Source organism: Protopterus annectens, chromosome 16.part0 (genome assembly GCF_019279795.1).
Source record: "Protopterus annectens isolate FY-2018-M chromosome 16.part0, PAN1.0, whole genome shotgun sequence".
NCBI lineage: Eukaryota > Metazoa > Chordata > Ceratodontiformes > Protopteridae > Protopterus > Protopterus annectens.
The window spans coordinates 518,741,631-518,768,073 of record NC_056750.1 but is presented as its reverse complement, the minus strand read 5'-3'; the positions used below and the strand labels follow the sequence as shown (position 1 = coordinate 518,768,073).

At 41.6% G+C, this 26,443-nt stretch overlaps 1 protein-coding gene across 1 annotated transcript in view; it reads right to left on the bottom strand.

Annotated features, from left to right (window-relative positions):
* SPTAN1 (spectrin alpha, non-erythrocytic 1) overlaps positions 1-26,443 on the bottom strand; it is a gene marked incomplete in the record, with an annotated part of 2,849,969 nt that overhangs the window by 452,187 nt on the left and 2,371,339 nt on the right. Inside the window, 1 exon segment of the mRNA XM_044058813.1 lies at positions 9,861-9,915. Coding sequence (XP_043914748.1) covers positions 9,861-9,915 — 55 coding nt within the window.

Below are 26,443 nucleotides of genomic sequence, written 5' to 3'. Positions count from 1 at the left end.
ATCGGATGTCTGAAACACACTGAGGCAGAAAAGTTCTGATTTATGTACGTGCAGACGTCACAGATATAGCCGGTGTCACTTTATGGCTCTGACATGCAACGTCACATGTACCCCTCCATTCAAGACTTTGGTATACTGGCCAGATGTCCAGTGCTGCACGCATCAACTCCCCTTAAGTGAAGAGTACTGCAACATGAGAATAGAAGGACATTAACCCATACAGTTTTGAGTGAATTGCAACGAAGAGCTGGATAGTACTGCTGGTCTTCTTTCTTATACCACTAATATCCTGATGCTGAAGAGGGAAAAGCATTTACTTAGCCTGATGGAGGAAGGATGCTAAGCTCTCATGGTCAGGCTTTCTGTGTTACAGCCAGAAAAGAATAATTTTTAAAGAAATATATGGAAGTATTTTGTACGGAGAATTTTTTTCAGTAGCAGGAATTCAAACAGAATTTATATATTAGTTCCAAGACACAGTAAAGAGACCAAGCTGAACAACACCTATATATCACATTAGCATGTTCAACTGACAGATTCTTGAAACTCTCCCAATAACTTTATCCGACTATGCTCCAAGAAGGATTAACATAAAGATGGAGAGAAAGATCAAATTAAAGGAAAGAGACTGGTACTTATCTACATATTTACTGAAATGAAACTAAGTAAAAGGACTCGGTAAACAGTTACAATTTGGGAAATGTTAAGGCAGAAAGAAACCACCCCTGAAGGGATCGACAGCATCTGGGGAAAGTTAAAAATGTATTTCAAAAAATATTCTCCCTACAAAGGAAGGTGGTTTAGTATTACCTAATTTGAAGAGATACTTTACACTAGCCCTAGTTCCTAGCAACTAAGCAGAAGGTTATAATTTAAGGCAGAAAAGGCTGACAAAATGGGGGTGAGGGAGTCCAAAAAATAGATTCTGGGTGCAGGGCCTTAAAGAGGGCAATAACCATACAGAATAGTACATTCATAAAGTAACAGGAAATAAGTAGCAAAAGCAATAAATGTAAGGTCCAATGAAGGCAAGGTAGTAGAGGGTGTGCAGGAAAAATAAGTTTAATAAATCGTAAACAAACAGGATTAAGTGCTTTCGTCTGACATACACAAACTTCTTCAGAATCAATACTACATCTACAAAAAACTCTAAATCCCCACCCATAAAAGTCACATGAGCATTCCCTGTGGGTTTGAGATTTAAAGAGTTTTTTTGTAGATGTAGTATTGATTCTGAAGAAGTCTGTGTATGTTGTCAGATAGAGCTTAATCCTGTTTGTTGTTTTCTAAGACTTATTAAACCACTGGACCTGGTATTTATTGCTTTTGCATGTGGATTTGTGCCTTGGTTCTTAGTTTTTGTGGAATTATAAGTAGTAAGTCAACACAGGAATGGAGAAAGGAGATTTTGCTAAAAGGATGACTGCAAGTAAAAGTACAGAAAGTAGGCAAGGGGGGGTGGAACTTACTTCAGAAAACTAGCATAAGAATCAAGTACTGGAAGCAAATAACTATACAGAGAAATGTAAGAGTGGTAATGACGCATAAAGAGAAAAGGATAGGAGATGCATGAAAGACTGGCTCTAGCCCAGTTTTTAGTACAGTCTAGAACAGACTAAGTTGCTAAAACAGACAATGAATAGGGCATATAAAATACTGCACGGCAGCTAAAAAATCAGAACTGGTTAGGAAAGACTGGTAAGGCAATTTACAAAGGAAAAATGGAAGGACATCTGTATAGCTCCCAAGTATGCAAAGTCCAGAAGGTTTAGATTTTTTGCTCTGACCTGTTTGCACAGTACAGGTATTTTTATACCCTAAGTAGACTGTAGATAATTTTTCCTCAGGTAAACACAATGCTCGAGGTGTGATGGAAAGACAGACAACTGGGAATATTTTTTTCGGGGGGTGGGGGGGGGTGTAAAGACTTGGCAGATTTTAAAAATTCACTGCAGAATACTTTGTCAGAAAAGTTGAGGAAGGAATGCAACTAAGGGAATTATTCCTCTGAGCTGGGACACCGGATCTAAGTTGCCTAGACATATCAAGGCTTTACTACATTCAGTGCTATTAGCTGTCAAAAAGTAATGATAAGAAAATGGTAATCAAAGTCTAAATCAACTAACCAAAGTACTGAATGTTGTAGTAAGATAAACAACTGGAGGTCAGATATTTAGAAAAGAGAAGGAGACAACTACATTGAAATAAATGGCATTTGTAGAAACAATACAAGCAGAATAATGTTCAGGAAGAAAAGTTAAGTTTAAGGGATAACAGGAATAGAGCAACTTGTGTACTGGAGTGAATGGTAGCTGTTAAAAAGGTACATTGCATGAAAACAGTGAGATACTACAATTTTTTCTATTAACATTAAGTGTACCTATGTTACCGTTACAAAGCAGATTTAATACAGATGCTTAAAAACCTGATTACAAAAGACAAGAAACAAAAACTAAGATATACAGTCAATCATACTGGGCAAAGACTGTATTTATATAGAAGTCTAAGTCAGTAGGGAAGAAATTAAGACTTGGAAAGGAGTTATTCAAAAATGTACTGAGAGGCAGAAAAATGCCGACACTACAGGAAAACATTGGTAACAGTACTGCCAAAACACGAGAAAGAGCATCATATAGACACATTTCTGGTTTAAATCACGATTATAAGTGTGTTTTTGTCTATACTGGCTAAGAGAGGAGCACAACTGCTACTATAAAGGACAGACACAAATCAAGGTAGTTTTCTTGAAGGGAGATTTTCAACAATACTTTAAAAAAAAAAAAAAACAATAATGATCCAGAAGGAAGCAAACCTTAAAAACACCACTGGTGAGCCTGGATGCAGACAAAACATTCACTGGGGTCTTGTTGGGATTTTGTGTGTAGAGCAATGGTAGCATTTGCATTTCCCATTAAATATAGTTAACAAGGAAAATATATGAAGGTAAGAGATGAGAATAAAGGCAAGAAGAGGCACTTTCAGGCAAAATTAGTGTGGAGGGGAAACCAGGCAGGACCGCCCTCTTTTCCCGCTATCATTTTTTGCCTTGTATCTGGGGCTTTAGCAAGAAAATTACGGTACTTGCAAATCTAGGGATACAAGTGGTGTGGCAATCAAATGAAAACAGCTGTGTTCACAGCTGATGCTTCGCTGCATTTAACGGACCCAGAACAGTATATCCTGGTGGTCTGGAATATTTTGAAACAGTGCCAGACATTTTTGTGACACAAAATAAATGACAAAATGAAGTAAATAGTGGTAAAGTTGGGGCCCACACGACTTAAACAGCCTCCATATTTATGGGGACATAATAAAATGAAGTATTTGGGAAATATGGGTTAAAATACTTGACAATGGCAGTTAAAGCTAAGTGGAAGAAGACTAAGCAGAAAATAATAAGAAAAAATGAAACTGGAAGGTTATGATCATGGGTTGAGATAGTAAGATACAGGTCTAATTATATAAACATGCCAGGCCAGGCATTTTTTTAGCAGCTCGATGGAAAGTTGTGAATTACATTTACTAAGGAACACAGAGTTTATCTGGGGAAATGGAAACAGTTAAATGAGATAAGCTGATTCTCCCTAGACAGCAAGGGGAATTAGGACTACTGCATTTGAAGCTGTATTTTCAGGTCACACAAAGTACAGTTTTGTACCTACCATAAATGTAGATGTTCGAGGGTTCACACTGCTGCAGTCATTACACTTGGGTTATCCTGCCGTCAGGCGGTCCTGCAGTTGGCCAGAGTTCCAAAGTCTTGGTCCGGTGTCGGTTGCTGTCGCTTCTTCCCGGACGTCAGTGCGCCAGGGGTATACAAGATGCATCCGACGCCATTTTCTTCAGTTTTTCTTGCCCCAGATGTCAGGTGCCCCTAAGTAGGTAAGCACTACATATTGCTAATAAGACATATATATAAAATGAAAACAATACCTTCAGTTACAAGCAAATACACCACAAAGGTTGTATAGGATAGAAAGGCATAAATGAGTCCAGCTAGGATGGAGGGAGGGTAACCTGGACTGCAGCAGTGTGAACACTCGAACATCTACATTTATGGTAGGTACAAAACTGTACTATGTTCATCGTGTTACAATGCTGCAGTCATTACACTTGGGTAGAATCCCAAAGCTGAGGTTGGGTGGCTGGTCTATAAAGAGTTAGGATTGGCTATGAGGCCCTGCAGAACTGCAGTTACAAATCCTGCTCTGGATTTAGAGTAAAGCGGCAAGTGGTAATGCTTGGTAAAGGTGTGCACTGAACTCCAAGTTGCAGCCTCCAAAATTTCCTTGGTTGGTACTCCTCTGAGAAAGGCTGTTGAAATGGCTGTTGCTCTGGTAGAATGTGGGCTAATATTATTAGGGACAGATTTCCCATGCTGTGTGTAGCAGTAACAAATACAGTGTCCTATCCATTTGGAGATAGTCTGCCTTGAAATAGCCTTGCCCTGTGATTCTGCAGCATATGCTACAAACAGTTGCTCAGTTTTCCTGAAAGCTTTTGTTTTGTCCAAGTAGAAGCGTAGCTGCCTGTGTATGTCCAAAGAGTGAAGTCTCTCCCCTTTATTCTGGGGGTTTGGATAAAAAGTTGGCAAATGGATGGTTTGGTTAAGAGCCACACTAGATACCACCTTTGGCATAAAGGTAGGGTTTGTCCTTAAAGAAACCCTGTCCTGATGAAAAATTATAAAAGGTTCCATGTGCCATTAATGCCTGTAGTTCTGAGACTCTTCGTGCTGAAGTTACTGCCAGGAGCAGAGCTGTTTTCCATGATAAAAATTGTAGATCGGCTGTATTGGCTGGCTCAAAAGGTGGCAGGGTCAGCTTTTCCAAAACAAAGTTGAGGTCCCAAGTTGGTGTTGGTGCTCTCCGGGGCAGTCTTATGTTTTTAGCCCCTCTGAGGTACTGCTTTAGCAAGGGATGAGAGAATAAAGGAGGATACGTGTTGTAATGTGCTGAAATGGCAGGGGCATTGATCTTAATTGAGGAGAAGGAGAGGCCTTTGTCCAGCATCACAGTTAAGTATTGCAAAATCTGAGGAATGTTTGGGACAAGAGGGTCAAGGCTTTGAGCCTGGTTCCAGGCGCAGAATCTCTTCCATTTTTCCGTGTAAGATTTCCTGGTGCTTGGTCTCCTGGCCTCCAAAATGACATCCATAACAGCTTTAGAGAGAGGTGTTGCCTGTTTGACTAATGAATCTGCCATGCAGCCAGGTTTAGGGTTTTGAGCTGACCGTGCAGGATCTGATTGTTTTGTTGAGTCAGAAGGTGTGGAAATTGAGGCAAAATCCATGGTGGGCCTTGAGCTAAGTTCTTTAAGATTGGGTACCAGTGCTGGCATGGCCAGTCTGGAGCAATCAGGATCATCTGTGGTTTTTCTTGTCCGGCTTTTAGGAGTACCTTCGAAAGGAGAGGCAGTGGTGGGAAGGCATAAACTTTTAGGCTTTTCCAGCTGAACGAGAGAACATCCACTTTTCATGCTTGTGTGTGATAAGTCCTTGTGTAGAATTTTTGTAGTTGGTAATTCAGTGGGGAGGCAAAAAGATCTATGTCTGGGCATCCCCATTTTTGTGTTACCATGCTGAAGATTTGTGGATTCAGTTTCCATTCGTGAGGGTCCATGATATTTCTGCTTAGATCGTCTGCCAGAGTATTTTTCTTTCCTGGCAGGAATTGTGCTTGCAGATGAACTTGATAAGTTAGAGCTGTGTTCCACAAGGTCATGGCTTGCCTGCATAGGGGGTAAGAATGAGTGCCCCCTTGCTTGTTTATGTACCACATTACTGTGGTGTTGTCTGTTTTTAATAATAAATGTCCTGGATGCAGAAAGTCCTTGAAAGCTGTTAGGGCATTCTGAACAGCCAACATCTCTTTTTGACTGATGTGAAGATGCATTTGGTCTGTGGTCCACTTGCCCTGAATACATTTTCCTGCCATGTGTGCTCCCCAGGCGTAGTCTGAAGCATCTGTTGTTAGAGTCTGCCTGGGTAGAGTGAAAGGCTGACCCTTGTTGATGTGACATGCCTGTGCCCACCATCGAAACTCCTGTTGTAGGCAGGGAATTATTGGTATTACTGCTTCTAAGCTGTGAGTGCGCTGAGTCCAAACACTTTTTAGGTACCATTGTAATTTCCTCATATGCAGTCTGGCATATGGAATTAGTAGTATGCAGGATGCCATGAATCCCAGGGCCTGCAGAATTTTTCTTGCAGGGAGATGGGACTTTTTTGCCATTAGTTGAAAATATTGAGTCAGTTGTCCTTGTTTGTCTGGCGTGAGATAAGACATCTGGGCCGTTGTATTTAAGCTGGCACCCAGGAATATTATCTGTTGTGAGGGCACTAGTTTTGACTTCTTTTCGTTTACTGTGTACCCTAGAGAAATTAGCAACCTTTTTACAAACGCCAGATGCTTTAGAAGAATGTCCTTTGTCTCTGCTTGAATGAGGCAGTCGTCCAGGTATGGATATATTTGAATTCCTTTTTGTCTGCAAAATGCAATTACTGGTGCCAGGCACTTTGTAAAGACCCTGGGCACAGTAGATAAGCCAAAGGGCAGTGCAGACAATTGGTAGTGCATTGTACCAGCTTTGAATCTGAGGTATCTTCTGCAATTTTGTCTGATAGGGACATGCAGGTATGCCTCTTTGAGGTCCAGAGTAACAAGCCAAGCCTTCTTGCCCAGCATGGGAAGAAGCTGCTGTAGTGTCAACATTTTGAATTTCGGAACATCCAGGTAAGTATTTAGAGTTGAAAGGTCTAGTATGGGTCTCCAGGCTTTGTCCTTTCTGGGGACCAGGAAGAGTCTTGAGTAAAATCCTTGTCCTTGTTCCTGCTGTGGTACTTTTTGAATAGCTCTCATGTCCATGAGGGCTGAAATTTGTTTTTGAGCCTCTGCCCATTGATTTTGTGGCAGGTTTGGCATTCCTTTTAGCCTTGGTAAAGTGTGAAAGTGGAACCTGTAACCTTGAGACACAATATTCAGAACACATTTGTCTTGGGTCACTGATTGCCAATTTTGATAAAAAAGTGCTAGCTTTCCCCCTAAGGGTGCTGCCAAAAGGGAAGTGCTTGGTTTACGAAGGGGGAAGTCATTGGGACGGTTTCCTGTATGGTTGAGATTTGTCCTCATTGAGGTACCCCACTGTTGTTGTCTGTTAGAGCCATGGGATTGAGATCTGCCTCTTGGGCATCTGTATCTGCCTCTCTGTGGTCTGTCTGTCACTGGAAAGGACCAATTCTTTGTAGGCCAATTTCTGCTAAATCGAGGTGGCTGTACCTGTAAGAAATCTATGACTGTTTGCATAGATTTAGCTTTATCCTCCATTTTTTTTAACACCTCTTCTGCCTTAACACCAAACAATGTATCATGCTGTAAAGGAGCATCCAATAATTTTGCCTTAACATGATCAGGTAAACTCTGTTCTTTTAACCAAGCATGTCTTTGAATCACAGAACCTGTAACTGCGGCTCTACAAGAGGCCTCTAAAGAATCAAAACCACATTGCAGAGTATGTTTTCCCACCTGTTCAACTGCATGCAATAAATCCTGCATTTCTTTATAGTCAGGAACTTCTGAGCTTGTATGCATTTTCTGTTTTAACTGAGCCATTAAATATTGTTGGTACTTAAGCATGTGAAACTGGCAATTTAAAGCCCTTACTGCTAAAGTTGCAGAAGTGTAAACTTTCTTCCCCCATCTATCCAATGCTCTAGAACCTCTGTCAGAGGGGACTGGGTTTTTGCAATGGAAGCCTTAACCCCTTTGGGACCCTGGGAAATGGTTTCTAGGTCAGCAGAAGGGTTTTTTATAAAGAAACTTGTGAGACTCAGGGACTCTATAGTACCTATCTGGTTTGGCTGGTGCAGGGGACAAAGAATCAGGAGATAAGCTGGATTCAGGGAACACATCATCCACAATATCTAACACAGGCGGGATAGCAAGGGGCCTGTGCTGAGACAATAAAAGGAAGCCCCTAAGCCTTTTCTTGGATTCTGAATAATCCTGACTTTCCCAATGGAAATGCTCCCTCATGGTATGTAAAGTTTCCCCAAAAGAGTAATCCTCAGGAGGAGAGGCTGAAGGGATAGATTCTTCAGCATCAGAGTCCTCATAGGGGGTAGAGAGTATCCCTGGTCTGAAGAGGAATCAGAGGAAATGGAAACCTGATCAGAGGAATCATAGTCTGTATCCTGCCTAGGCCTTTTCTCAGGAGGGGGATGGGAACCCGATTAGAGTAATGAAGTCTTTGGCCATTTTGAGCATTTGTTTCTTAGGCATGGAGGACTGTCCAGGAGAATGCTGTACTTGCTTCTTTGTCTTTAATGGTGTCTTTGTCTTAGCTGGTGCTTTAATGGTAAGTTGTGAAGGTCTGAAAACGCCCTCAGAAGCCGATGCCTGCTCAGCAGCTCCAGACCCATCTGAGGGATTAGTTTCCGTAGGCCCAATACCTTGAGTTTCCAGAGGCCTAATTGTCTCCACGTGGGAGTCGGAGGCGGCCAGTGGCTCTGCGGTAGCGGGTGTCAGGGGCTGCAAAAGCACCTCACTGAGAACCAGCAAACCGGCGACTGGCCTAGAAGAGGTTCCGTCGTCGGTTTTGGACCTCGGATGCCTGCCTTTATCCTTGTCCTTGTGTTTTTTTATGAATTGCGGTCGTCTGTTGTTCCAACGGCATTGTATAATTGAACCTTTGGCCAAAGTAGTGCAAAGCAAAATCAAAACGTTATTTTATAGTGCGTTTGTTAAATCTGGCACAAAACCGAGAACTAGTGACATCGTGATCAGGGCCTAGGCATGGAATACAGTAAGAGTGGAAGTCCTTATGAGGTATTTGCTTCCCGCAAGAAATACAATTATTAACTTTTTCTGACATCGGTCTGAGGCAAGAAAAAAGTTTCCCCAATGGGGTACTTAGCTTTATTGAAGACTTCGGATCTGAATTTCGACTTCGAAAATCTCAGGAGTCGGCCGACCAACACTTGCGAATTGCTTTTGCTTTGGGCACAGCGCAGCAAGAAAGACTGGAGAAAATGGCGTCAGATGCATCTTGTATACCCCTGGCACACTGACGTCAGACAAAACAGGGTCCTCTAGGTTAGAGATATATGATTCCTGGGGAAATAAGGACCTGTTACCAGAGAATGAGCTGAATCAGTACACAATTTCTTTGCCAGGAAGTTTGTCGGGTTCAACCCTATCAGAAGCAAAGGCTTTCAACAGGCTGCTTCAGGGGTTGTTGGGAATCAAGACAACCTTCTTGGCTGTAACACAGTACATGACCCACCTCTGTAATGAGCTTTAGAAGTTTCCAAGGTTAGGGCGGGTTCTGGAAAATAATTCCTTGATGAAATACTGAACTAAGCAGAAGCCCACCTATTGAACCTTGCTTCATGAGGCACAGCTTGATACTTACTCAGAAAGCACCATTCAGCTGACCAAGAAAAACTTCAAAGGTGATACATTATTTGCAAAAGGGCTTGTAGAATTTCTCAGTCAACAGGATGGCCTACCTGCTACATTTTGCTGCCAAGGCAGGGAATGACTTTGTTTAGTCTTTTCCCTTTATCAACCTTAAAAAGAAGAAAGAGCAAAGCAGATAGCACCTTATTTTCTCTAGGTATTCATCTAAGGACAAATATCTCAACAGAAGGGCATCCAGTGAGCACCTTACTACAGAAAAGGATCTGCAAGCTCTTGAATGAACACTAGGTTCCTTTGCAACCAATCTTTCCCTGACAAACAATTTGAAACATCAATCTGAATCATTTATGAAATATTTAAATTGTAAGCCTGCAAAAGGTTTGACACCCAGGATGCTACAGCTAGTTTGATAAAACAAAATGCAAGCCAAGGATCATTTTACCTTTGTAGCTTCTAGCTGGGACTCAAGTGTTCCAGATTCCTCCACCATGCAGGATCTAAGAATTAAAAGAAAGGCAGTGATCAGCACTTGAACATGATACAAATATAAAAAAGGTAATAGGTATTTCAAATACGGCAAGTAAAAAAAGTTTGTGCTGGGTGGCTTCCAACAACCAGTGGAAATCTACAAAATTTTATGGATGTTAATCAGTCTGCTGGAAATCTTCAAATGCCATTAACTATTTATAGGCTACTAATCCATGCACATTTTTAATTTTATTTGAAGTTATTTAACCATTAAAAAGGCTGCTACTTATGAACCTACAGCAACATTAAGATCTTCAAATGCATCTAAATCCCGTATTTAATTTTCTGAACCTCCTGCCATGAGTGGAAACTTATCTAATAAAATAATAAATCCATTCCCTAACATCTACACTAAAACATGTCTGAGAGAACTCAGCTACCCTCACTCACTTCATTCACTCAAAATCAATGTTTGTTAAGGAGGTAAGAGTAGCAGTATCTAAGAAGTCTCCAGATGGAAGGACACAGGTGCAGGCATGTTCACCTGCTGACTGAAATGTCCTCAAAAATCTAGCATTATGGTAGACTTCTAAATGAAGGTCCAAGCCAGTTGTACCACCATCCACTGCATTCATGACCATGTCTTTTCACCCTTCAGGATATCTACAGTTGAAGACATCTCATCAGGTGAATGGAAAGAGTACTTTGCCACAAACTATGGAAATCAAGATTCTAATCTTAAGGTTAGATATTCTGTTCACCAACACCATTACTCTAGCATCTGAAAAGCCACAGCTGGGTTCATTAATAGGTTCATAGATTAGTACTAGGCTAATTGCCCTTACGAGCCATTTTAAGCCTAGCCAATTATCCCTTGACAGACTCAAACCCTGCACCTTGTGTTTGTAAGGCAAACACCTTAACCATTAGGCTACTCTCCTAACCCCTAGGTGCAGATCAAAAGGGGCTTAATCATTTTGGCCTGCAAAATAGTCACCCAATGGACTGCCAAAGTGAATGAGGGTTGTTTCATTATAAAGTAAAACCCCTGAGAACAAGCCTTTCTCACTGGACTGGTGAAGCAGTGATGAGACCATCTCTGGAACCTTCCAAGTCTGTTTCAAAGCCTTCTTCAAAGTTGGCAGTACATGCAGCAGTACTTCAGATAGTGGTCCTGGAAGGCAAGGTTTCTAATACCCTTGACCACAGCTAATGAAGTTCATCATGGAAATAAAACAAGCATAATCATTCTTCTGTGGTTAAGTGATAAATTAGGAGAATCAGTAAGTGGAGAACACACAGAAAAGTGAGATGATGATGATGGAACCCTGAGAATGTGGCTTCTACCTGTATCTACATCTTATGACATTCACTGTATAGTGAAGGTAGGGACTACCACCATGGTCCCCACTTTTGTGTATTTAAGCTCCTACAGCAGTTCAACAATTGTGCTTTATGCTTCAATCTAGTGTCTAAGACAGTTGTAACTATAGTCTGAGAAAACGCACTGAGATCCAAGTCAGTCTCCACTCCTGAAAGTCAAACATGGAACCCTCAATATCAGAATAGAAACAACTGAATAATGCACCAACCTCAGTGTCTAAAGCAGGGTAGACATCAGCGATGGTCTGAATACTACACACTAGAATCTGCCCTATGATGTCCTAACTATAAGGTTGGTGGTGAAGGAAATTTTTAGAAATGGGATCACTTTGGAGGACTCCTATGCACCTGGAACACAGTTGTATCTCCTCTAGTTGGGGGTTTAGCTTCTCCCAAAATGGGTGGAAAGGAGGATTAGGACTAGACTAGAAAGCTTTAGATGCATTCAATAAAAGAAAACAAAAGCATGATCTCTCAGTGTGATAAATTCTTCAGCACAGAAGACAACTTACATCAGTCTGGTAACTCTGGAGAATGGTAATGCTTTCAACCAGATGAGATGGCAAAATGCAGGGCTTGCTAGATTTTACGGCATTTCTTACCTTCTAAAAATCACTGCATGCTTGTGTCTTTCATATAGCAGGTAGTTTTTCTTTTTCCCATATCCCAAAATAATCTGTACACCCCATCATTATGGCCAAAACCCACTCAAACACACCAGTTCATGTCTGTCTGTTTTTAGGCAGACAATTTCTGAAAACAATGGTCAATTAAAGACATAATTGTTTTTCAAAAGCCATTTTAAAAACTTTTTGAAGACTAACTTTGTGAGTAAAACAAAGCAAACAGGAAATGCTTCACGAATGAGATAAACCTCAAATGAGAAAATACAATGGCATTCTAAACACTGATGCAAAGGGTGAGACAAAGTACAATTGTGTAAGAACTTACCATAACAGCAAATGCTCTACTGATCACAGTTGTAGTATTTCAACCTATTGTGTTATCTCACCAGATAAACATGGGTGTCTGGTCTAAATACCAAAGCCTTAACCTTCCATACAGCCACGTCTGATGTATAACCTAAGCCCATACGTGTAAATGTACGTAAAGTATGAGCATAAAACCTCACACTGTCTCCAAGCCAAGATGCCTACAGACACCGGAGGAAGTGAAAAAAAATAGGTCAGCTAAGGGGGAGGCAGAAAATGGTTCCCACTGGTCCCAGGAAAAGGAAAACAAGTTTAGACAAAAAGGAATGGCAGGGTGTGAAGGAATAATGCAACAATTATCAGTAGAACATCTATTGTTATGATAATTTCCTACACAACTGCACTATGTCCTTCCTTCGATCACTGTTGTAATATTCCAAACTGTTGCATGACTCACAAAGCTCAAGTGGTACAACGGGTGGCAGGATGAGATGAGATGCAACAAAGTTGTCAAGTAGTCTAGAGAGGACTAACCTGGGAAAGGCAGCTCTGGATTGGAGAAAGCATCCATTCTGTAATGCTTAGTAAAGCTATGTACCAAGCACCAAGTGGTTGCTTCTAGGATAGCCCCTGAGTCTACCCTCCCCCTTAAAAGCTTCTGAAGATGACATTACTCTGTTAAAATATGCCTTCGCTAGTCAAGGTATAAGACTTGACATGGTGAGTGTAACAAAAGGAGACAGATTTAAAAATCCAGTTAGTAACAGTTTGCATAGAAACAGCACTACTAAGCTTGAATTCTTGGAAGGAAACAAACTGACCAGTCTTGTGAATAGATTTAGTATTATCTGGGCAGAATCTGATCTGTCTACAGGCATCCAGTGAGTACAAGATTTTCTTTCCCCTACTTTGAGGATAGGGAGACTGATAGTCTGGTTGAGGGATACTAATTAAGCACTTCCAGCATAAAAGATAAATTGACTCTCAAAGGCACACTGTCTTTATGGAAGATAAGGAAGGGTAGGGAGAACACAGCAGGGCTTATAGCTCAGAGACCAGTCTAGCTGAGGTAAAAACAACTAGTAGTATGGTTTCCAATCAGATAATTTGAGAGAAGCAGAGGAAGGACCAAACGGTAGAAGTGTAAGTATTTCCATAACAAAGCTGAGATCCCAGGGAAGTGGAACAGCTTTTCTAGGAGGTTTTAGGTTAAGGACATCCTCTACAAACTATTTCATCTGTACTCTGGACATAAGGAGGATGAGAGGTAAGCAGGCTGAAAGGTGTGCTTTGACAGAAAAATATGCTAAGGTCAGCTCTTAAGCGCTCACAAATGAAAGACCGAACAAAGGCAGACCCAGCTGTATACGGTCCTGTTTCTAAGCATGATACCAAATAGAAAATCTTTTATATTTAGCTATGTAAGATTTCCTGACAGCAGGTTTCCATGTCTCCTGGAGAATGTTAAGCACAACTTCAGAAAATTGTTGTCTGAAATGGATTAGAATACTATCATCCATAATGTTAGGTTAAGAGATGACAGGGTGGTGTGAAGAAGGGAGCCTTTCTGTTGTGTGAGCAAGTCCACTTTGTGAGGAAGCTTGTGATGATGATCAACACTGGCTAGGTGGTAGAGAAGAGGGAGCTAATGCTGCCTTGTCAAAAAGGGAGTCACCAGTAGAATCTTTGGTGCGTTTCTGGATGGTAAGACCTCTGAAAGAACAGGAAGTAGAGGAGAAGCATAAAACAACCTTCTCCAATAAAAAAGGCATGACATCCATTTTCCATGCTTCAGGACAAGGAGTCCGGTAACACAAGAGAGAAAGTTGTTCATTGTGGATGGAGGCAAACAAGTTTAACTGTGGAATGCCCCATCTGTAAACTAAGTCCATGAAGACCTTCCTGTTCAGCATCCATTTTTGTGTGTGTGTGTGTGTGTGTGTGTGTGTGTGTGTGTGTGTGTGTGGGGGTCTTCCTTTGATCTGCTTAGAAAATCTACCAGAATATTGTCCTGAGGAAATGTAAACAGCCTGAAGGGACAGGTCTGCTTTTGTGACCAGATCCCACACCATAAAGGCTATATTTCAAAGCTTTTAAAGACCTGGTTACCCCTGCTTGTTTATCTACCACATAACTGTGGTTTTGTCTGTAAACATCCTGAGAAGTCCTGGGGCACTGCAGTGTGAGACGATAGAAAGGACTTGCATTAGTGCCTGCATCGCCTTCAGGTTGATGTGCTCTGACCTCAGAATGGGTAGCCAATGAACCAGAAACCAGACAGCCCATCCATACAACACCTGAAGCATCATTGTGCAATTCTTGTTTATCTCCAATTTAAAGGGTGGGTCTCGGTTGAGGTTTACCTGTGACATTCACCATTGGATTTTGTTCTTTAAGCAAAGGAGAAGATGGCTCCGTGTGTTCAGTTAATGGAAGTGCTGAGACCAAATGGATTTCAGGTACTATTGAATCTTTCTCAAATGGAGACTGGTGAAGGAAACCATAGGAATAGTTGCAGCCATGAACCCTAGGGCACTAAGAAATTCTCTTGCAATGCACGTTTGAAGAGGTAGAAGACACTGGAAATAAGTGGAGAGGCTCTGTACCTTGTCCAGAGGCAGGAAAGCCTTCATGAGTTTGGTGTCCAATCTGCAGCCAAGACGACTAGGTCTCTGGAGAAGATTTCATGAAGCTGACAGAGTATAGTTGTGTAAAATCTTACCATAACTTTAGACGTTTACTCTTGTATCCATAACTTGAGGGAGTCCGCCTCTGGATAACACGTACGTCCTTTCATTCTACAAAAGATAAATGCTATGGCAACGGCCCACATTACTCAGCAAACTTCAGCCATAAACGGACATTGGATATAAAGTGGATGTCAGCACACACCTACCTCAGAACTGCATGCCGCCGGGAACCAACGACTATGGAGTGGGTACTCTAGAGTCAGGCAAGTGTCAGGGGGAAGGCAGAGTGGGAAACTATACAGCAGCATATACAGGAGAAAGACATCTAAAGTTATGGTAAGATTTTATACAACTATACTATGTCCTTCTATTCATATGTTGCTGTATCTATAACATGACGGAGAGCGCAAAAGCTCCTGCTATTAAGGATTGGGAGAGGGAACAGAGACATTTTCAACAAAGCCAGGAATAATGGCCCTAGCTAATCCTGCTCTGGACCTGGAAATATCTAACTTGTAGTGTTTGGTGAACGTGTGGACAGATGATCATGTAGCTGCTTTTAAAATTGCAGCTGTATCCAATCCCTTAAAGAAGGCCCCAGAGGAGGACACAGTCTTAGTGGAGTGTGCCTTTACTGGGAAGGGGAGCCTTTTGCCATGGGCTGTGTAGCAAAAGAAAATAGCTTTAGAGATACATGAGGAAATGGTTTGCTTGGAAATCAGATGACCCAGGGCTCTTGGGTGATAGGAGACAAAAAGCCTCTCTGATTTGCGAATGGATTTGGTTTTGGCCAAATAGTATCACAGTTGTCTATGTACATTCCAAGGAGTGAAGGATCCTTTCGCTGGAGGACTGTGGTGAAGAGAAGAAGGTAGGAAGATTGATAGCCTGATGGGGATGAAGGATGGGTTAGTACATAGCCAAACCCTGTCCTTGTGGAAAACTGTGAAAGAAGGAAAGGCCATGAGGGTTGCAACTCAGGGACCCTTCTGCCTGAAATTTTGGCCACCAAGAGAATAGTTGTCCATGTGCAGTGTTGGAGAGTGCAGTCTTTAGCTGGCTAAAAAGGTGGTAAGGTTAGCTTTTCCAATACAAAATTAAGATCCCAAGGAGGGGGAATAGGCTTCCTTGGAGGTCTAATGTGTAGTATCCCTTTTAAAAATAGCTTGACTTCCAGTCTGGGAGCCAAAAGAGGGAGAGAGGTAAACATGCTGAGATGGCAGAAAGGCGTGCCTTAACGGAAGAATACGACAAGCCAGTGTTCATCAGTTCAGACAGGTAAGACAGAACCACTGGAGGCTCTACAGTCAGTCAGTGGTTGAAATTCTTGTTTTAATGAGAAAACCTTTTCCACTTAGAAAGATAGGATTTTCTGGTAGTGTGTTTTCTTTCCTCCTGCAGAACCTGAAACACGTCCTCGGTATAAAGGTGTCTAAAAGGAAAAAAATGCCCCATCACCCACAGTGTAAGGTTCAGGGTGGACATTTGGGGGTGTACCAGAGTTCCATTCTCTTGTGTGAGAAAGTCCATCCTGAGAGGTAACTTGTGGTGTCTGCCCTTGGCTAGATGATGTAGAAGGGGGAACCAGTGGTGCCTTGGCCAAAAGGGGGACACCAACAAGACTTGAGGTTGTTCTCTCTGAATCTTTAGCAGAATTTTTTGTATGTGAGGGAAGGGGGGAATGCATAAGCGAACATCCCCTTCCATGGAAAGAAAAGAGCATTGACCTTCCAATGCCCCGGAGGAAGCATCCTGGTGCGGTAAGTTGCGAGTTGTCTCTTCATGGGGTAGGCAAACAGGTCTACCCAAGGTATACCCCTTCGATGGACCAGGTCCAGGAACACATCCCTGTTTAACATTCACTTGAGGGATTGAGTCATGGACCAAGCATCTGCCATCACATTTTCGGTAGAAGATATGTAGATGGCTAGAAGGGTTACTTCCCTCTGTCAGGCAATCTCCCATGCCTGCAGAGCCAATCTGCAGAGGAGGTAGGACTTTGCCCCCCCCCCCCACACTTGTTGATGTATCACAGGTCAGTGGTGTTGTCTGTGTACCATATCAGCACTCCTGGGCGGATTTGAACCTTGAATGTTTGGAGGGCAAACATCAATTATATATATATATATATATATATATATATATATATATATATATATATATATTGATGTGTTCCCTCCATTGGGAAAGTGTCCATGTGTTCCTCACTCTCCAGTCTCCAAAGGTTGCTTTCACAAGATCCATGGAGTCCTTTGGAGATAATTATAAGGGGTTTCCCCTTCTTACCAGTACTGGTAACATTAGTCATTTCAGATATGCGAATCTCAGATGCCATACCGCCCTATGCCAAGGTCATTGTAGCAGGCAACTGAGTAGGCATCAGATGTACTTCAGGATGTTTCATTATACTGATCACTGCTGTAGTAGCCTTAGTTATATGGGCTACATCATGCCAAGGATATTTACAGCAGCCAGCCAGACTACAAATTTTCAAGCCATCCTCCATACACCCAAACCATCAGGCAGCTCGGTTCGGCTAACTAAAAGACAAGTTTGGGCACAAAGCCCTTCAGTGCTTTACTGCGACCAAAGTGTACTTTGAAGGCTTGACAGCCTATGCTGTTTCTTTGCTGGGCAGACAAGTTCCCTTTGGGGGAAAAAACTTCCATTTTCTTATTTGTGCTGCTGTTTTACCACTTTCACCTTCAGAAAAGTTATTTTACTGTAGCATTTTAATGGACTGTCAAAAGACTAACATACTTTTAAAACAGAGCACTCATTTTCCTGTCATTTTAAAAGTGGTGTAAAGTAACTGAAAATATTTTTTTCTGTGGAGAAATTGTGTTTGCTTTACTTTTGTGGGGCTGCCATAAATTATCCAAGGGATTTTCTATCTCAAACAAATACTGGCAAAAAAGCAGAACAAACAGTCTTAAGAAAATACACGTAAACAGATGTTTAAGAAATGGCAAAGGGGTTTCAAAAAAGAAGTCTTGAAACTACCAGAACCAAGGACAGTCCAGCGAGTCTGAATGACTACTCAAGAGACTTTGTGACCACCTCCCAACCTGACCTCCTTTTTTTCTTCCAGAAAATCTGAAATCTCCATTTTTCTCTTTGGCAACAGACAGTTTCAGAAAAACTGATTATAAAAATCATTCATCAAGGTTACAGATGGCAATAGGAGGAAATTCTTCCTTTCCAGCGGGTCATTCCTCATTCTCCAGGTCAGACTCTGCTGTTTCCACCCATTCTTCATCACATGCTATCCCCCAAAGAGAACCAGTTCCTCTTTCCCATGTGGGGGGAGAGTTTTTAATTCAAGAATGTTCCTAGTGCCAAAGAAGGAAAATGCCTGGATACCACATCTAAATCTTTCTTTCTTAAACCCATTTGTGCTAGTGCCCATATTCAAAATGCTACTTCACTGTCTATTACCTTTTCTTCCTCTCAAGTTTCCTGGTAACACTAGACTTAAAAATGCTTATCATCACATGCCTACTCAACTAGAATTCAGACGTTACCTAAGAATGCGTGTCAGGATCACATTATCAGTTCTCTACCTTAACCTTTGGACTTTTCATAGGATCATAGGAAGTTACTAGACTATTGGCCGTAAGGCCCCTATAAGCCTAGCCAAGAGTTTAGCCCACACTTAGACAAATCAGCATCTGATGCCTCTGTCCAGCAGGGACATGGGTGGAATCCCAAGGATGTATTTTCTATTTCCCATCCGGTTATCCAGGTTGCACTTAAAAAGGGGTAAAGAGGTACTCTGCTTGACATGGAGAGGGAATCTATTCCACAGATGGGGGAGTCTCTGGGACACAAATCTGTCCCTCCAACAAGTCATACTGATGTCATAGACCAGGATGAGGCCACGCTTGTGGATTACTCGAGTGCAGCTTGACTTACAGATATGCAGCAGTCCCATCAAGGTGGGGTAAGAGATTGCCTTGTATGCCAGACAGAGGTCACCTCTGAGGAGTCTGTATGAAACTGAGTAGAGGGACTGGGCTTTTAGCCAATTTGTGTATGGTAGATTTTTGAGGCCCTGGATTCTCCTGGTGAGGAACCTCTGTAGTCTCTTCAGCTGCTGCATGTGCTTTGCGAGTTACATGCCAAATGGGGTGTTGTACTCAATAATGGGCCTTATAAGGGTAGAATACAGGGATGTTAAGACCTCCTTGTCCCTGGATGAGATACCCTTACTTATGAGGGGGGGCCATGTAGAAAAGTTTCCGTACAGTGGAAGTAACACAGTGGTCAAAAGTCAGGTTGCTATCAGTCTGGGTGCCCAAATCCCTCATGACTGATTGCATGCTTAGGATGTTATGAATGTGATAATATTTGTGGGGACATCACTCCCCTCAAAGGGATGATGATGCATTTTTTTCTATTTAGCTTGAGACCATGTTTCTGGCACCAGCCATTTCTTTGGGTGAGATCCTCTTGAGGGATGTCCACTTCACTAGGGGAATTGATGACAGTGCCCAGCTTGCAGTTATCTGCAAAACTTGGTAAGCCGTAGCCCTCTGGTTTTGGCCTGCACCTCAGAAAAGTATATCCCAAATAACACAGGCCCCAAGACCGAACCCTGGGGTACGGCACTCGATATGGGTCTACTGCTTAAGGTGGCGTCTACTATTTTGACTAGGTGGGTCCTCTATAAGTGAGCCAGTTAGCTACCCATATGGTAATATACGGATTGATGCCTAGTTGAGAAAGTTTATCTATTATGCTCTAGTGGAGAATAGTGTCAAAGGCATTGGCCAGGTCAAGGTAGGCAGGTGTGCCCCGTCTTCCCCTCGTTCACGGCTTTGGTGACTGTCTCAAAAAAGTCAACCAAAATTTAACAGACATGACCTCCCCCTTAACAATGCCAAACAGTGTGGGATTGAGTGTTTGAAGGTTGCCAATGTCCTTGTTAATGAGGTCCATGATAATCCGTTCCATGGCTTTGGAGATCAGGCTAGTTAGGCTGATGGGTCTCTAATTTCCCGGATCAGTGGATGCTTCACCTTTGTGTAAAGGGTGGACAGTGACTGTCATCCACTCAGCTGGTACAAAGCCGGTACCAAAGCTCTGGCTGAATTGGGAGCCTAAAGGTGCTGCAAGTTCCTGTCTGAGTTCATGTAGGATGCAGCCTGAGATATTATTGGGTCCCACTGAGGATGTATTTTTTGCCTTTGAGAGAGCAGTGATGACCTGTTCCCTAGATATAAGCGGAAGGGGGCAGGTACTGGGAATGTCTTGATTTATTGATGGGGGGACAGAAGGGCGACATTTTCACTGAATCTATCAGCCAGCAAGTTTGCTATATCTACGGCACTTGTATTATGTGGTGTCTTTGACCACCAGTTCTGAACAGATCTGGGAGCTACCTTTGAGATTATGTACATATGTGTGTGTTCACAAAGTGTTTAGCACCAGTTACAGCTCATTGCAGACTACAGAACATCCACATTTTTCCACATTTGACAACCTGCTTATCTTTTTAGGGTGTCATGAATCTCCTTCGAGTGAGAGATCTCTTATACAAGCTGGGACTCCCAAGAGAATATTTAAATGTCTTTCCTGACTTCTTCAAACATGACTGTGTTCCTGGGATGTCAATACCACACCCACAATTCAAAGCTTTTCTTCTACAGGAAATAACATATCTACATCTAGATGCATTTCTAAGGTTTTCCACTCAGACTTCAGTCACTACAAGCGAATACCTCAGGATTTGGGTCTGACTGCATCCATGACTCTCAGGACACCCCTGGCAAGACTCCATATGAGAATTATACAGTGGGATCTGAAATCTCTTTGGCCCAGCAGCAACATTCTCTACCTTTTCAAATCCCAGTACTGGTGTTTGTCAGAAGAGAAATAATTTGGAGACAACAGATACAGTTATATCTAGGTCTCCCCTACTTCCTCCTTCCTGCTCCAAAGGAGTCAGTCACCACAGACACCAAAGACTTGGCTTGGGGAGCAGTTTCAGGAGGGATAAAACTGCTGGGGGTGTGGGACACCAAGGATAGATGCAAGCACATACATATCAAAGAGATGCTTGCTCTGACAAAGGCACTCAACTCTCTCTGAACCATCTTTAGTCCCTGGGCTCTCTTCAAGTGGTTGCAGACAATACAATAGTCATATGGTACATCAACAAGCAAGGAGAAAACAGATAGCACCCTCCTTTGCAGACTAGCCATGTTAGCTTTGGATATAGCTTCACAGCATAACCTCACTTTGCAGGCATCCTACGTTCTGTCAGAGCAAAACTGTGTGGCAGACAAGCTGAGCAGGACCAGAGCAGACCTTCACGAATGAAAATTATATCAGTTGTCTTCCAAGATTTGATCCATCTCTTTGGGAGTTCCTCAAGCAGGCCTCTATGCCTCCTCTCTAAACAATCAACTGGCAAGATTCTGTTCTGGGACTCCACACAAGAAGGCCTGAAAGACTGTTTTACTTCTTTTCTTTTCCTTAGACAGAAATGTTCCTGTATGTTTGTTCATCCTTTCCACTAACATCCAAGGTACTTCTGAACATTCAGAAGGAATAACCCAGGATCACTGTGGTGACTCCCTTCTGGCCAACGCAGCCATGTTTTTCCCTTCTTTTGGAAATGGCCTGGGGCAATTACCACAAGGTTCCTCACACAACAAATCTACTCACAAAAGAACAAGGGTATTTGATGAACCCAAATGATATGCTCTTAATTCCTTTTAGGCACCTGTTTACTGACAATGTACGAAAGGTACTAATGGAGGCAAGAAAGCCTGCTGCTAGAAAAATCATATAAGCAAATGGAAGAGGTTTTCTAGTTGGTGCCAGTAACAAACAGCACCCATTCAGAGTGAACTGCTCTCTGGTTTTACAATATTTCTGCAAGTTACTATCATATGCCTTTGCTTATTCGTCCATCAAGGTTCATTTATCAGCCATTTCAGTAGGTCTGCCAATGGATCTTCCTCTTTCAATGCAGTCTTATGTCAAAATGTTTTTGAAAGGGGTTTTGTAAGACAGCCCACCAAGAAAAAGAGTGGTCCCTCCTTGGGATCCTAACTTTGTGTTAGAGAAGCTAACACTTTCTCCATCTGAATCAGCTAACCCCACTGACTTGAGGTTCTTAACATAGAAATCAGTTTTACCAACTTGGTCTGACCTCTGTAAGAAGAGTAACAGAGTTACAAGCTCTTATGGTGAGTCAACCCTATCTCATTTTCAATAGGGACATGGCTTCAAGATCTAATCCTTCTTTTATGTTTAAAGTGGTATCTAAGTTTACTTTAAGTCAAACTATCCATCTCTCAGTTTTCATTCCTGAATCTAAAACGAGGGAGAAAGGAATCTCCATACACTGGATGCAAACAGACAACTCAGGTACTATCCAAACAGAACTAAATTTTTCAGCTCTTCGGATCAAGTATTCATTTCTTGTGAAGGTAAGAAGAGACAGGCTGTGTCAAAACTGACCGTTTCCAAATGGTTGTCTACGACTATTACCTTTTGCTATACTTGCAACAAAATTATTCCAGGCAGGGTCATGACCCACAGTACCAGTATTCTAGAAGTATTCTAGACGCTAACTGGTCATCTGTGCATCTTTTACAAAGCACTGTAAGCTTGATTCCTTCTTTAAGTCCAAATCAGGTTTTGCTAAGGCCAATCTCCAGGGGATTCTTGACTCTTCTCCTTCCACCTGCCAAATGTAGTCAGCTAGGGTGATCCACCCATACAGCTAAGACTACTGCAATGGTCAATATGATGAACATATTACAGTTGTGTAAGTTAACTTTACATAACAGTAGACATTTGTATGATCACAGCTGCAGTAGAAGCTCCCTTCTTTTCAACCTCCCTTTTTAGGTGTGATTTTTATGCCAGGGTATGGGACATTTATTTTTTGTTGTTCCTAGTATTGTCCTTTCAGGGCACAATCTCCCTCTCTCTTATAGCAGGAAAGCTCTGAAGGGCTTTCTACCCAAACGTATCTTTTAATCAGCTCAGCTCGAGCTACTCAACAGTTTGGGAGTGTGGTAGGTGCCCTGAAGCTTTGGAAGCTGGCTGGCTGTTATATCCTTGGCAGACTACAGCGCATATAGCTAACACTACTAGCAGCACTGATCATTCACTGTTATAGTAATCTTACTTATACCACTGTACTTTTGCTTTTTCTATTAATACAGCCATCAATCCACAACCCCCTTTTCCCCATTTTTGCATATGGAGTCAAGGTGTCACTTCACAGAGACAATCATCTACAGTCAAAATATGTTTTCTATTAATACTTCTGTAGCTATACAACTGTTTATGCAGCTACTTAATACAGACGTAAACAAATGACAAGTCTAAGTACCTTCTGGTACTCCTGTGACACACTATACATCAAATATATTCAGGGAAGAAGCTCCACCTTAGTAGAGCTGGACCTCCTGCGTGCCAGGAATAGCAAAGTGATCATCTTAACCAGTTCCCATGCCACATCATTTATTCTTTCTCTTAAGGATTACACTGACAGCACCACCATGGGCAGTCTTGATCAAGTCAAAGCATACCAGAAGACTGCTTCAGGATTTATTCTGAAATACCCCACAACTTGTCCAAATGTCTCCAAAAAGCTCAACATTGGCCTCGGGAGACATGCAAATGGAACCTGGACTTTAACAGCCCACCCTAAATGTCTATTTATTTATTTTATTTTACATTTGTTGACCGGGCTAGTCCAACTGGATACATGTCCATTTTCAGTAGAGGCCCGGTGAGATGAGCTCCAAAATTAAGCTAATAAAACCATACAGCAAAACTAAAAATTATTTGAAATACATTGTTGATGGAGATTTACATCAAAAGGCTAACTTTAAAGCAATTGACTACAGAGTTTAACAAAACAATACAGTACTATTTACATGGTAAAGGATTAGACATTCATTATAAAGTAGGTTAGGGAAGAAGTAAGGATTGAAATAAAAGTATTACAGTTGATTAATAAAGTATATCTCTAAGATAATAAAAACATTAGAAGAGGGTAGAAATCAGATGGGTATGGGCAATGGTAGTTCTGGCTTCAGAGGTAAGGAAAGGTTTTATCCTATACAGAGAACCAAGTTTTCTGTTTAGTGATTTGATAGTAGACTTGATATGCGAGTCAAAGTTAAGGTTGTGGTCAATTATTACACCTAAGAGTTTGGTAGTTGGGTCAGGAGCTATGACAGTATCATCGTTGGATGTAATGGAGAAATTTAATGGGGAGGATTTTAGAGTTGGAGTAAATAGCAATAGTTTTTTTTTTTTTGGCATTTAGGAGAAGGCAACGTTGTAGGAACCAGTTTTCAACTAGGTTAAATACTGTCTGGGTGATGGATTGGAGTTCTGATGAAGAAGAGGCATTACAAATTAGTGTGGAGTCATCTGCATATTGTATGCAGGTAGCTAGAGGAAGATTTATACTAAGATCATTGATGAAAATGGAGAAGAGGAAAGGTCCCAGGATAGAGCCTTGAGGGACACCAAGGGTAATAGGGAAATGTGTGGATAGGTTACTGTCCCAAAGGACAGCTTGCTGTCTCTTATGTAAGTAAGAGTTGAACCATTTTAATGTCTGTGTGTTGAGTGAAAGTGATTTTAGTATGTTCAGAAGTAGTTGATGGTTAACCATGTCAAAAGCTTCAGAAAAGTCAATAAAGAGTGCAAAGGAGAGCATGGTATTATTACGATGTTTGTTAATGCAGTCATAGAAGGATAGGAGAGCAGTGGTAGTACTATGGAAAGGTCTAAAACCATGCTGACAGTCTGCTAGTAGGTTATTTTGGAGAAGGTGATCCAGAAGTTATTGATGGATGCATTTTCCATGATTTTGGCTAAAGGAGAAAGTAGGGCTATAGGACGAAAGTTAGAGAGTTTAGTTGAGTTACCACTCTTGTGAAGTGGAATGATGTGAGAGATTTTCCAGAGAGATGGGATGGAACCTTCAGTAATGGTTCTATTAATTAGGATAGAGATTGGAAAGTCAAGAACTTTTGCTGCAGTTTGAAGGTATTCAGCTGGTAGGAGATCAGCTGAGGGAGTACATTGTTTCAGTTTGTGAAGTAGGGTGTAGATGAGGGATGTAGGAATTGGTTTTAAATTGAAAGTTAGTAGGTATGCTAGCAAGGGAGGATGGGGGGGGGGGGCGGTTGAGCTAACCGGAGGTAAGGAGCTTGCTACAGATTGGACAGTTTCAGTGAAAAAGGTATTGAAAACATCAGCAATCTGGTTGGGAGTGTTAAGGGAGAGACCCGATGGGATTGGTGTCTTGGAGTGGCCAGGGTGTAATAGTCAATTTATGCCTGACCAGAAGGTTTGTGGTTGTTGTTGGTGCTTTTTGTTGGAATTTAAAGAAATATTTTTTTTTATCAAGTAGTATTGATTTTTTGGTGGCATTTCTCAGCTGTTTAAAGTTTTGATGATCAATTGGGTTTTTAGTGTTTCTCCAATTAGGCCAGATTTTATTTCTTTGTAAGATTTGTTGCCTAGTCTCTTTAGTGAGCCATAGAGCTGCTTTATTTCTAGTTCTTATAGAGCGAGAAGGGGCATGGAATTCTAAGATTTGTAAGAATTTGGAGTTAAAGTAGGATCCTGCTTCCTCAAGTGGGAGTTGTTTTAAGGGTGACCAGTCACAGGCTTGAAGCTCTGCTTGGAAGCTTAATGGATTAAAATTCTTTTTGTTCCGGGTAGTTTTAAAGGTTGTTTGGCTGGGAATAAAGGTTTTTTGTTTGAGTATATAAGTAAGTAAATGGTCACTGATATCGTCAGGAAGGGTACCAGCTTAATAAGAGAGGGGATGACTATTTACTAAGATCCAGTCTAAGATACTCTCTTTGCTACTGGGTTTATGGATTCTGGTGGGGGTGGTGATTGTTTGGGAAAAAACATAGAGGTTTATGTGGGCTATGGGTTTGTGTGAGGTGCAGGAGTTCCAGTCTATATTAAAATCACCAAGTACAATGTTTTTTTGTGGGAAGGATGTAGAAAGCCAGCAGAGGATATTTTCTAGGATGCTGATGTTATTGCCTGGAGGTAGGTAGGAGCATATTATGTATATAGATTTGCTGGCATTAACCTGTAGCTTGGAGATAAGGATTTCAACATTGCTATCTAAAGGTGGTTGGACATTTAGTGAAGTAACCTATAACTGAGATTTATAGAGAATTGCTACCCCACCACCCTTTTTGGCTGTTCGGTCTATTCTTAGGATACTATAACCAAGTGGGATAATTTCATTGTCCTTTATAACTGGTTTGAGCCAGGTTTCAGTTAAACAAAGGATATCAAATGAGTGTATGTCTAGTAGAGCATGTAGTTGTCTAACTTTATTATTTAAACTCCGTATGTTGAGATGTGCTATAAGCAGAGAATTAGGGGTTGTATTGGGAGTGAATGGGGTAGAGGGATGAGGTAAGAGGGGGTTTTATAAGGGTGTTGCTGTTTGGTCCTGGGTTGGAATGAATGTCACTATGGAGGAGAGGATGTTGTTGATGAGTACCAGTAGTTTACAGAAAATACATTGTGATTTC